Source organism: Penaeus vannamei, chromosome 36, assembly GCF_042767895.1.
Source record: "Penaeus vannamei isolate JL-2024 chromosome 36, ASM4276789v1, whole genome shotgun sequence".
NCBI classification, from domain to species: Eukaryota; Metazoa; Arthropoda; class Malacostraca; order Decapoda; family Penaeidae; genus Penaeus; species Penaeus vannamei.
In genome coordinates, this window is record NC_091584.1 from 26,808,920 (window position 1) to 26,821,419 (window position 12,500).

The window sequence follows — 12,500 nt, forward strand, 5'->3', positions numbered from 1 at the left end:
ACGGGACATCAAGTATCTATCAGTTTGTTTAACAAGTTTTTATATGAGCAAACAACAGTAAGACAGTTATTTAGCCATTTTACTTGAGTTCATATGGACAATATGCTTCTTGTTTTCCCTTGAGCACGACTGTATTGATATATATCACCAAATTCTATACAATTTGTATAGACTTTGCAAGTGTAGATGAAAGATATTATTGATAAAAAAAAAATCAGTGCATGTTTAAGTGGAAATCTTATTATGGTTGTACTGTTTTACTGAAGATACATGCAATTTTAATAAAGTCTATGATTACAGCATTGGTCTAAATTCATCAAAAAGTAGGGTCATGCTCTTGTTAGGTTACTATAAGAACTTTTTCCTCTTCTTTTCTTTTTTTCTTCTTTCATATACAACTGCAGTACACAGTTCAGAACTTCAAAGGCAAAAAAATTATTTAAGTACCTTTAGTTATTATTCATGTATGTGTAATTATACATTTATTTACATGTCCATCTCTCTCTTGCTTTTACTTAGGCCCTGTCCCTCCCTCCAACTCCTCTTGCATTATTTATGAAGCACAAAAATCCAGATACAGCAAATTTAAGGCAGTCATGTTAAGTGAATTCCCCCCGCCCTTTCTTTCTTTTTTTCTTTTTTTCTCTCTCTCTTTTAAGGAGACTTTATTGATAAGAGATGATTCAGAAAACAATTCAGGGATGTATAGTACTACCCTTCGGTCATTTACTTTTCTTCTTCTTCTTCTTCTATTAGCAGTGTCGGGTTTATTGACAAGTTGAAAACCGCACCATGATCTTTGTTTCGCAATGGATGAGCCAGAAGTAGCCATCATGTGTCAATAATTCTTGTTTCAGTGGCATTCATCATTAAGTCTTTTTGTCACTAAATTTAATTTACTTACAATTTTTTTCTTTCTTTCTTTCTCCTTGATATTATTTTTCTTTTTCATTTACTCCAAAATAATATCTTTTAGTAGCCATCCTTAACTGACCCAAGAAATAAACACAGATATAAGCCAATGTGTAACACTGCTAGTAATTTTTGTTAGTTGATGTTGAAATACACATTCCAACTTCCAATATGATGATTTGTTCGTACTACTTATCCCAACTCAACTATCATTTTGCAGTGATTCTTGGGCTTCTAAACATAGAAGTGCTCCCCCCCCCCTCCCATGCTGCTGCTACATACGTGCCCACTGAGATTTTACTTTATTGTCTGTACGCAAATATTGTCATTAACTAGATAATTACTTGTACTGCCTATCTTGCCTCTTCCTTGATTTTTGGAAATATTTTCTTAAATTCTATACTGCTATTAATAATTTCAATAACATTATAATTACAATGTCTATGATGATAATCAATATTGGAAGCATTATAAAAAAATAAATAAAATCTAAAAAAAATTAAGAAAAGGTGATCTTGTCCGGTCAAGAGGTGTACCGACTCCTTGGCGGCTAAGCATTCGTGAGCCACCTATTTGTTGACATTTCACAAAACAATACTACAGAGAACACTTGATTTTCCCAGCATTGTTGGGGTTAATTATCTTGGTATATAAAGAAAAAAACAAATCCTCAGAGTTACTCCAGTCTATAGTAACACATGAGCATAACAACTAAAATGCTTTCCACAAGAAGTTAAAATTCATAAAGAAAGAAAAAAAATGAAGTTCTCACATGTGTGGGCTGCACTCTACCAACATGGCTGCCAAGCAGAGTGTGAAATCAAAAGTCACAAAAGCTGTTTTTCATTCATCAATATTACGTACCATTTTATTTGTTTGTTTGTTTGTTTGAGGCACTCTAAATTATCTAGTTTCCAATTTCAATTTCATATATCATTGATAAACGTTCCTTTCTTTCTATACATGTACGTATAGGTAAATACATATTTATAGAAATACCCATGAATATATTAATGCACAAATAAATTTCTGGGGATCAAAAAGTCACAATAATCTTGTGAAACACTTTCATTCTTGCATTATTTGATAAAAGCCGCTGAAAGCATACAATGACTCATTATACAACCAATCCAACCTTTCTTATCCAATATAAAAACTGGATTCTGTTAATAGCTATATTAAAAGAAGCATTTGAAAAATAATATAAATTTATATATATAGTCTATACATAAAAAAAAAAATCACATTTTACCAAGGCAATTTTTTGGTTCTGTGGAAAAACATTGGTAAAATAATTTGAAAAATCATGAATAATCAATATTCACTTCTAATACATTCTGTTTTACTGCCAAATCTAACATTCCGTACAGTTTTCACTCACTGTGACTAGGTAACAGCCTCTCAAAGCACACCCTTAACCAACATTTGACTTATACTATTAAATTAACCAACATTTGACTTCACTGGACACCATCAGATACGCAACACTGCGTATCCTTTAGAAACCTTTGAAATACTGTTGCTTTCTTGCCATTGGTGTAAACAACATTGTCACCTTATTGGTTAATTCAATTAGCACCACTGATGCTACCTTACACCTAAAGAGAAAAGATAAAAAAAAGATAATGTTCTACAGAAGACATTACTGGATATTTTTTTTAATAGAGGACTAGTTCTTTGGAGAATGTATAAAGAAACAAAAGCAAGTGTAAAAGTAAAATAAATAAATAAACATGAACAAAAAAAGAAAGAACAACTTGATTCGCTTTCCTTAAAACTACCTCAAAGCAACCCTTGATAATCATAACCCTTTACTTCCTAAGAAAGCTTGTGCTTAGTCACAGAAGTCAAATGTTGCATAACATTCTGCACTATCATAGCTTCAAAACTCACCTTTAGAAAATACACTAATATCTCACTACTGAATAAGATGAAGGCTTTTGTATAAACATGATTAGGCACCCTGAATTCCATCCGACATCTCCTAAATAATAATACTATTTTGAATTACAACAAGATGTATAACTGCTTTATCATGCAATAACTCTTAAATAAGCTTAAACATTCCTTTCGCTATTCAAAACCAATATTAATCAAAATATATTCACAAAATCACAAACCAATATAGTGTTTTCTTCAGTGCATATAAAAACACAAGTCATATATGAAAAGAAATAATGATATATCATCATAACATTAGTATTCAACTCAACACTGCCATGAGGGCTTTGGTTAAAAAAGAGAAAGTATTAAAAATATTTCAAAGTCAGACTCCGTGAGTACAAAAAAAGGAAATAACCAATAGAAAAATAGAAAGGAACAGCCCATATACACTAGTCTTCTTTGTACACATATAAATCCTTCTCCTTAGCAGCTCTTCTCTTCATGATGTTTGCAATGATTGAGGGGGTAAAGGTGCGCAGCATGATAGCGAGCCGGTGTGAGAAGGGGGCCAAGAGAAGCTCTTCATAGCCACTGATGATGCACCCAACAATCTGCTCTGCCACATATTCTGGGCTCATACCATTTGCTGTGGTGCTATCCATAGCTGGGAGGGGAAAAGGGAATCAGATGAAATAAGCTTTCATTAAAGTAGTAACTACAGAAAATATATAAAATACATATTACTTAGTAAAAAAAATTAAAATAACAAGGCATTACACCCTAAGTGCTGCAAAAACTTCAGCATACACATCTCCCTAGTCACAAAACATGTATGATTTTCTAATTTTCACTAAGGCTAATTTTACAGAGTGGAAAATTCATATTTCACTGCCATATCTCAAATACACATGTTAGCAGGGCATATATGAAAAAGTTATCACAGTTGACCATGTGTGATGAAAATGGGGGAGAAATTACTATGGATATGTATACAAAATACAAATAACCATTTATTTCTATCATAAAATAATAAAATGTTTATTCAGGTGTATAAATATTAAAGACATGATATACCAGAAGGTAACTCTATGATACATTATTGGCGTATGTGGGAGGAGGAAGAGATCTTGGGTTTGGCCAGAGGAAATACGGCATTTAGCGCCAGAATTACAACCTTATCCACACTAAAGGCGTGGTTCAATTGGCCTTGTGAATGCATAGGTCTGGCTGTAAGCACAGCCATCTGGGCCAAATTGCATCACTTAGGTGCAGAATCTGAGGGCTAAGGGGAGCCAGCGATAACCTGACCTAGACTGTTCTATTTCTTAGGTATCTCCAGGCTTTCCAGGGTGCAATGAAAAACTATTGTCTGTAATTCACTTATAAAAAAACATCAATATCTTTAAGTATCTATAAAGTCAACAAAAGTTAAATTACAGATTTCATATGAAATATCTAGTTTATCATAAAATTTGTTTTTTATTACCAAAAACTAATAAACAAGAAATGGCTAATTTGAAACTGAGGATCTACACTCCCGCCTGTCAGACTAGCGTTAATAATTTTGAATCAGTTATGTGCTGTCTAGTACTGGGGTGCTTTTCGTCTGGCTGGGCATTCGGATACAAGTCAGGTCCTGGACAGAGACAAGGCCAGTTGAACCACGTTTTTAAGTTTTCTTCACAAGAAGCCAGAGGCAGGAAAATGTAATTTTCAATGCGGATGAAGGGGAACCACAACAGTAATTACACATTACTTATTCCAAGACATAACAAAAAATCAAGTTTTCATCCACACACTAACAAGGTTTTCATTGTGTTTTCCTATCAAATGATTGGTTATGGTTGCCTCCCTCACCTCCATAGGAAGAGCCGTCCCCAGTCACTGCATTTACAGACAGGTTGGTAGATATATATCCCGGGCTGATAACTGACACTCGGACATTTTTGTCAGCCACCTCAGCCCGGAGAGAGTCAAAGAAGCCTTGTACTGCATGTTTGGAGGCTGTGTAACATGACCTGCGAAGAAAATGAAGATTATATTTAGTTTGATTCTTGCTCTTTTCACAACGAAAGAGTTGATGTATAACACAAATGAAAATTATGCTTTTTGTATTTGTCATGGAGAAACTGGTCATCTGCCCAGGTGACCTGAGTTGCCATTGTACTGAAAATATATACGTGCTGCCTGGCATTGAAGACTAGTTTCTATGGCACCACCTAAGTACATTTTACCCTTGATTACTCTCTACTTTCTGCATATATGAGCCAATGGAAATATCATTTTGTACAACTGTTAATGCACTTATACTTTCTACATTTCTGGCTCACTATTATAATGAATATAGCTGATATACATAACAGAAATCTTGAGGATGCACACTACTACCCGGCATCGAGCGGCAAGAAATTACAAGTGCCCTAACCTGAATGACAAATTACCCAAAAAGGAATGGATAAAAAATAATAATAAAAGCAAAGGAGTAACTGAAATTCCAACTGAGCAGAAGGATGCAAATTAGATATAAGTATCTCTGAAAGACACCAAGAATACGCAACTTTGTGACCAAGTAGAAATTTTGCTCGTCATACAGCCATGATTCCTCAAAGGCAGTTTCTACATCACTGGACACTTTAGCTGCTTAAACATGCATGGAGCATAATTTAAATCTAGTGGCAGTGAATATTGACAAATCTTTTGCAAAGAATAAATAAATAGACTATCAAAAATGATCATGCGAAGAATAAATATATATTGGAAAATTATCAATCTCCTTAGTTATCATACCAAATTGAATGTAGTCTTGCAATTACAAAATAAGCAAATTAGAAAGTCTAGTAACGAATCTCCAGTCCTTTGACTTGATTTACGAAATGCACTTTACATAAACACATTTTGAATTTTTCAGAAGCGCTTGCTGATATTCACAAAGCATTTTAAGAGTCTACAATTCATATTTCATATATAATCAAATTATATTACTTTTGTGACATTTACTGGTAGTGAGACCAATACGCTGTGTGATTCTCTATAGACTATCAAATCAAATGATTGTACTTTTTATCACCAAAGCTTCCATATCTTCTGGTTCTCTACTGGTGTTTGGAAAATTCATACATCATATTTTCAGTCCAACATTCTTTTTATATATGTATTGGAAACATTACTTAAATCTACCAAATAATGTAATATGCTTATTTCAGCTAAGCATTTACTTCCTGCAATGGACAAGAAGTACAATGCACCTCTATCAAACCATAATCATGATGTATGTATTCTAATCTGCTTTGGCTGATATTCTCTATGGGATCCACCCTGACAACTTAATAGTAAGACCAATGAAAAAACATGAATACTTAATCGTCAAGATGGGTAAATCTTGCACATAAATCAAAAAAGCTTCATAAAGTTTTAAAATAGCACTTTACTTAACACAGATCTTAAAAATGCAAAGCAAAAGCACCAGATTTCACAGCTTTAAACTTGCCTGTAAGGAATGGCCAGTTTGCCCTGGACGCTGCTGATGGCCAAGATGTGCCCAGCCTTCCTGGCCAACATGCTAGGAAGGATAGCTGTGGAATAGAAAGTCTCCTTATAAATAAAAATATTACATAATAACATAGGGGAAATAGATATAGTCATGCAATAATTACAAGATCCTTATCCTTCACACTCTCCCTTACCTTCTCTCTTACCCAATCTCTTCTCTTTCTTTCTCCTTCTCCGTCTACTTACTTCCTCTCCCTCACTATCCCTTTTCCTTCTTCTCTTGAACCTCCTTCAATGCCATTTCCCTCTCCTCCTCATTCTTCTCCTTCTCCGTCTACCTCTATCTCTACTTCTACTTCTCCCTCTCCCTCTCCCACTCACTCTCCCACTCCCCAGCTCCCTCCTTTTCCTTCTTCCTCCACCCCCACTGCCATACTTTCCCTCTCCTGCTTGCTCTTGCATTCCCTCTCCCTAACTCCCTCATTTTCTTTCTCCCTTCCCCTACCACGTTCACCTCCGACTTTTCCCTCTCTTTCCTACTCTCCCTCTCTTTTTTTTCTCTCTCTCTTTCTTTTTCTTTTCCTTTTTTCTTTTTTAATTTTCTTTTTCTCTTTCTTTTTCCTCTTCTTCTTCTTCTTCTGATCCCACTCCTTTTCATCCCACTCCCACTCTCTTTTTCCCTCTTTTCATCCATCTCCCCAACTGTCCCTTTCAACCCTACCTTTGGTCAGAGCCACTTGTCCAAAATAGTTCACCACCATCAGTTTGATGTCAACGCTAACTTCCGTGTCCACCGCCGCCCCTCGGTAGGACATGCCCGCATTGTTAATTAGGATATCAATCTGGCCATGGCTCTTGAGGAGGTCCTCGGTGATGGTGGGGATGCTGTTGAGGTCCTCCAGGTCTAGCTTGACCACCGTGGGGACGTGGAGCTCCGGAGGCTGTAAGGTAGGGGAAATAAGATGAAGGTGAGATGGTTTCCTTGCAGACAGCTTCCGAGAGGTGGGAACGCAAAGAGAGTCAGAGAAATGGGGGGGGGGGGGATACAGATAGAAATGGGGAAGATGAACAGGAAAGGAAAAGAAAAAAAATATCAAGACAGAAAAGAAGGCATAGTTGGGACATAAAATGTAACAGATCAAAAGATTGGTTTGTTTTCTTTGCTCAGCCAGAGCTAAAATTGGTAATATGTTGTTTGCCATCAATTTGTAATGATGATAGTTTCTTTCTTCCCTTTCTGTATCATTTTGTCTTACCATTCAAAAAGAGAAAAGAACATATATATCATTAACCCTTTATTGATGGGCACACCTATAGCCGTCATGACACAATGGCGTATGACATGTATACACGTCATCACACTCTGGCGAGCGAGGGGGAGGACCATCTGTACAAAAGCACAGGCCCAGCCAGAGAGAATTGACTGTTGCATAATGATTATGTCACAGAAAATTTTGGCACAGTCATTGTTCAGATATCATTTAATAATTCATTATTAATTGCTTAACAGCTAAAAGGACAAGAAGAAAGGGAAATAATAATAATAATAACACAGCTAAAACATAACTTCTCTAGAATCTACAAAACAAAACCTTGAAATGAAATCAATCAATCAGTCAAACATCATTACCTTGTACGTTGCCAAGAGGGTTTCCTTCAGTTCGTTCAATTTCTCTGTGTTCCGAGAAGCCAAAATGAGCCTGGCACCTCTCTTGTACAGTGCATGGGCAAGGGCCTCACCAAGACCAGAACTTGCCCCGGTCACCAATACAACCTGTGTGTAAACATAAATAACTTTTTTCTTTTCTTTTTTCCTTTTTTTTATGCTTTAATGTTGATTATTCTAAGCACAAACGGTAATCCTCTTCTTAAAAAAAAAATGAAAGTAGAAATTTTGTACGATCAGCTAAATATACATAACTATTACAACAGAAGAAATTACCTCTTTTTCAAAATCAATCCTAATGGCTGATAATGAAACTTACAAAATACTAATATATAATATTACCAATCACAGCCTATCCCTCCCTTAAAAAAAGGAAGAAACAGATCAGAAACTATGAAACTATGGACTATGAAACATCAAATCATAAAGTATTATTTTTCTACTCTCATTACCTTTCCACAGAGGGCTTTGTCACTGAAAAATGCACGTGCAAGAATTCCATAAAGCAATCTGTATGCCATCTTGACAGCCACGACTGGGCCCATGACTGTCAAGGTCGCCCAACCTGTCAAAAAAATTAATGGAAATAATAAAATAAAAGCTGGATCAGCTATCTGGAATGTATAAATGTTTTGCCAATCATCCTGAATCTTGAAGAACAAAATAAAGCAACAAGTCTTTTTTTAATACAACTTTTTCCCCCAAAAAATCATCCATATTACAAAATATTCAAATCAGAACTGTTGTGCATGAAAGGAGACCAAAAGAGCAGATTTTCCCCATGCCTCTGACCCCTGCCACTTTCTTCAAATTAGTGTAAAAGTGCTGTTTATTCTGTACGTGGCTTTCTAAGTATTCATGTACGTCAAACATTCGTCTTGCAGTTTCTATTCAGCAAAATTCCTTTGAGGCAGAGAGTAACCTGTGACAATGAAAAAAAGAAGAGAAAAGAAAGATTGTACATCAGTAAGAAAGAAGGAAAAATGAAAGAAAGACAGGAAGAAACACAGAAAGAAGTCAGGTAAAAAAGGAAAAGAGAAAAAGAAACAGAAAGTGAGAAGGAAAGAATAGGAAAAAAACAAGAAAAACTGAAATAATTCATCCTCCATTTCACATCATTCATGGCAGATATGAAAATCACATATTAACACAAAAACAGAAGTACTTAACAAAAACGACACACCTCACAGTCAACAAAATAAGACACATCAAATAAACTTCCCACGCAAAAAGATTAGTTTCATTTCTGAGCAGACACTTGATAAGAAATAATCCACAATCACATTCCATATCCATTTAAAATAACCATTAAATAGGGTCCTATACCATCTCCAACTGCCTTCTGCAGCGACGAAGTGTTAATCCTGAGGTAAGTTGAGCCAAGAGGATCCATGGTGTCGTTCGTATAACCGCTCGTTCTAAACTAAGCCCTTGCTACCTCACCACTCCCTTAAGTATGTTGGGTCTATTGCACAATATCTGCAGATGTTAAACTTGGCTTTTAAAATCACCGAGAACTCTTTGGACTCTTTCAATTATGTTTCTCCACATATAGGTATTACTTCTTCCTCTATTTTATGATAAATGGAATGAAAATTTGGTGTTCAGACTACAGTACAAAGTAACTTGAAAAGTAATATAGCGACATTTACTAACTGTGGAAAAAAAAAAAAAAAAAAAAAAATGGAAGGATGACCTCACTCTTGGTAATGCTCCAGAGGAATGACGAGCGCTTTCTATTCACACGAACATGAGCTTTTTCAGAGTGTGGGAATAACATCTAAAAAATTTCAGCATTGCTCACCTATTTCAAGCCCTTGAATTTACATGTCTGCAATAAGGTCAATCCCTCCTTGGCAACCAACCCACATAAATTGCTCCTGCTTATAGCGATTAAAGTTGCAGCATGTTGAGCAGATTTCCTATTGAGTTGCCTTCCCCCTAAAAAAGCAATAAATCAATAAATACCTCAAAAAGAGTTCAAAAGGCAAGAAACCAAAGATGAATGGATTTCCTTGATGTAAAGAGAGGGGGAAAGAAGGACAGAGAGGTGCAAAGAGAGCTGGAGAGAGATCTGTAAATCCGTGAATGAAAAGATCGCTTATTAAAAAAAAAATAATAAATAAACAGAAGAAGAAAAAGCAGAAGAGGAAGCAGAAGAAAAAGCAGCAGCAGCAGCAGCAGCAGCAGCAGCAGCAGAAGAAGAAGAAGAAGAAGAAGAAGAAGAAGAAGAAGAAGAAGAAGAAGAAGAAGAAGAAGAAGAAGAAGAAGAAGAAGAAGGAGAAGAAGAAGAAGAAGAAGAAGAAGACGATGCCAAAGAAGAAGAAGAAGAAGAAGACGATGACAAAAGAAGAAGAAGACAATGAAAAAGAAAAAGAAGATGAAGAGGAAGAAGAAGAAGACGAATAAGAAGAAGTAGGAGAAAGAGGAAAAAGAAGAAGAAGAAGAAAGAAGAAGAAAGAAGAAAAAAAGAACATGAAAAAAGAACATGAAAAACAAGAACAAGAAAAACAAGAACAAGAAAAACAAGAACAAGAAAAAACAAGAACAAGAAGAACAAGAAGAAGAACAACAACAAGACGAAGAATAATAATAAGAACAACAACAACAAGCAGAAGAAGAAGAAGAAGGAAGAGAAGGATTGACAGAAGGAGAGGGAGAGGGAGAAGATGGAGGAGAAAGAGAAGGAGAATGAAAAAGAAAAGGATAAAGGAGGAGGAGGAGGAGGAGGAAGAGGAAGAGGAAGGTGGAGGAGGAGGAGTTGGGAAGAGGAGGAGGAGGAGTTGGGAGGAGGAGTTGGGAGGAGGAGGAGGAGGAGGAGGAGGAGGAGGAGGAGGAGGAGGAGGAGGAGGAGGAGGAGTTGGAGGAGGAGGAGGAGAAGGAGGAGAAGGAGAAGAAGGAGGAGGAGGAGGAGGAGAAGGAGAAGAAGGTGGAGAAAGAGAAGGAGAAGAAGGAGAACAAGGAGAAGGAGAAGAAGAAGTTGGTGGAAAAGAAGGAGATGGAGAAGGAGAAGGAGAAGGAGAAGGAGGAGAAGAATAATAATAATAATAAGAAGGATGATGATGATGATGATGATGATGATGATGATGATGATGATGATGATGATGATGATGATGATGATGATGATGATGATGATGATGATGATGATGATGAGGAGGAGGAGGAGGAGTTGGAGGAGGAGGAGGAGAAGGAGGAGAAGGAGGAGAAGGAGAAGAAGGAGGAGGAGGAGGAGGAGAAGGAGAAGAAGGTGGAGAAAGAGAAGGAGAAGAAGGAGAACAAGGAGAAGGAGAAGAAGTTGGTGGAAAAGAAGGAGATGGAGAAGGAGAAGGAGAAGGAGAAGGAGGAGGAGAATAATAATAAGAAGAAGAAGGATGATGATGATGATGATGATGATGATGATGATGATGATGATGATGATGATGATGATGATGATGATGATGATGATGATGATGATGATGATGATGATGATGATGATGATGATGATGACGATGACGATGACAACAATAATAAAAATAATAATAAGAAGAATAAGAATAAGAAAAGAATAAGAATAAGAAGGAGGAGGAGAGAGAAAGCAAAGAAGAACAGGGAGGAAGAGGAAGAGAAACATTAAAATAAAAAACACAAGATAACTAACCAATAAACCACGGAATGGAGCTCCATAAGGCAAAAGCACGCGACTGCTTCTCAGTCGACACAAAGTAAGTCATGAGCCAGGCCCATCCTGACCTCCGTTCGCACATTCTCTTGCCGTTCACTTTCCCCCTCAGTCCTCCATCATCGCAGCCTGGTAAACAGAGGAAAGGTAATGTATAATTATCCCCAGTTTTATTATTACTGCAACCCTTATCATCAGAATTTCCAATAAAAATAAAATGGAAACATTAAACCTGATTAGCCACATTCACGAAGACTCAAACATTTTTGTTGTCTTTCAAAAATCTGAAGATTCATCAGAGGCATAAAATCATAATAGAACTAATCTTTAATTCCTCTTTTTTTTAAGACAAATATTTGTATTAACAAAACTAATCCTTTTTTTGCTCCTCACCAATTTCATGTCCTGTTTTCCTTCCTAAACATCTTTTAGCCCCATCAGAATCCATTATTTAAATACAGGAGTCAATTATAGTCACACACCTTCAAAGATTGTATAACCTTTCTAGTTATGTAATTTTTTTCTCCTTAGGGACAGAATCAAAGGCCAAACCTGTCATGGACAAGAAAAAACGTATTATGCAATGAACTTTGCGCCCAACTCGTCTATTGATATGAAAATGACTCGAAGGGCAAGCAAAGGGGAAGTACACCCTCTAAATATGCTAAGGGACTTAAATGAACAGGCTTGAATTCCAATGCGTACCTAGAGCAAAAAGGCTTCTTCAACCTTCTTTCATTCTGGTATAAATGCTGAGCTATGACTTGGACCAATTTACATGTGTGTGTAAATCTTTATATGTTTGGAAACCTGACCTTCTAATTCTTTTTTACATAACTTTACTGATGCAGCAGTAGAAAGAGATAAAAACACCAGTGCAAATACTCTCTG

The 12,500-nt window shown here is 36.3% G+C and overlaps 1 protein-coding gene across 8 annotated transcripts in view; it reads right to left on the reverse strand.

Annotated features, from left to right (window-relative positions):
* Window positions 1-1,962: 1,962 nt before the first annotated feature.
* Window positions 1,963-12,500, reverse strand: part of LOC113815558 (dehydrogenase/reductase SDR family protein 7-like) — a 14,863-nt gene continuing 4,325 nt past the window's right edge. For 4 of the 8 annotated variants that reach the window (XM_070114773.1, XM_070114772.1, XM_070114775.1 and 1 more), the window contains exons 2-8: window positions 11,589-11,738; window positions 8,404-8,516; window positions 7,916-8,059; window positions 7,007-7,226; window positions 6,284-6,368; window positions 4,654-4,814; window positions 1,963-3,460 (exon numbers count right to left, since the gene is read on the reverse strand). In XM_070114773.1, coding sequence (XP_069970874.1) covers window positions 3,246-3,460; window positions 4,654-4,814; window positions 6,284-6,368; window positions 7,007-7,226; window positions 7,916-8,059; window positions 8,404-8,516; window positions 11,589-11,694 — 1,044 coding nt within the window. In that variant the 5' untranslated portion in view covers window positions 11,695-11,738 and the 3' untranslated portion in view covers window positions 1,963-3,245. Of the gene's footprint in view, window positions 3,461-4,653; window positions 4,815-6,283; window positions 6,369-7,006; window positions 7,227-7,915; window positions 8,060-8,403; window positions 8,517-9,277; window positions 9,431-11,588; window positions 11,739-12,002; window positions 12,162-12,314; window positions 12,452-12,500 lie in introns of those variants that run through there. The other 4 variants (XM_070114770.1, XM_070114769.1, XM_070114774.1 and 1 more) reach the window with 4 other exon arrangements.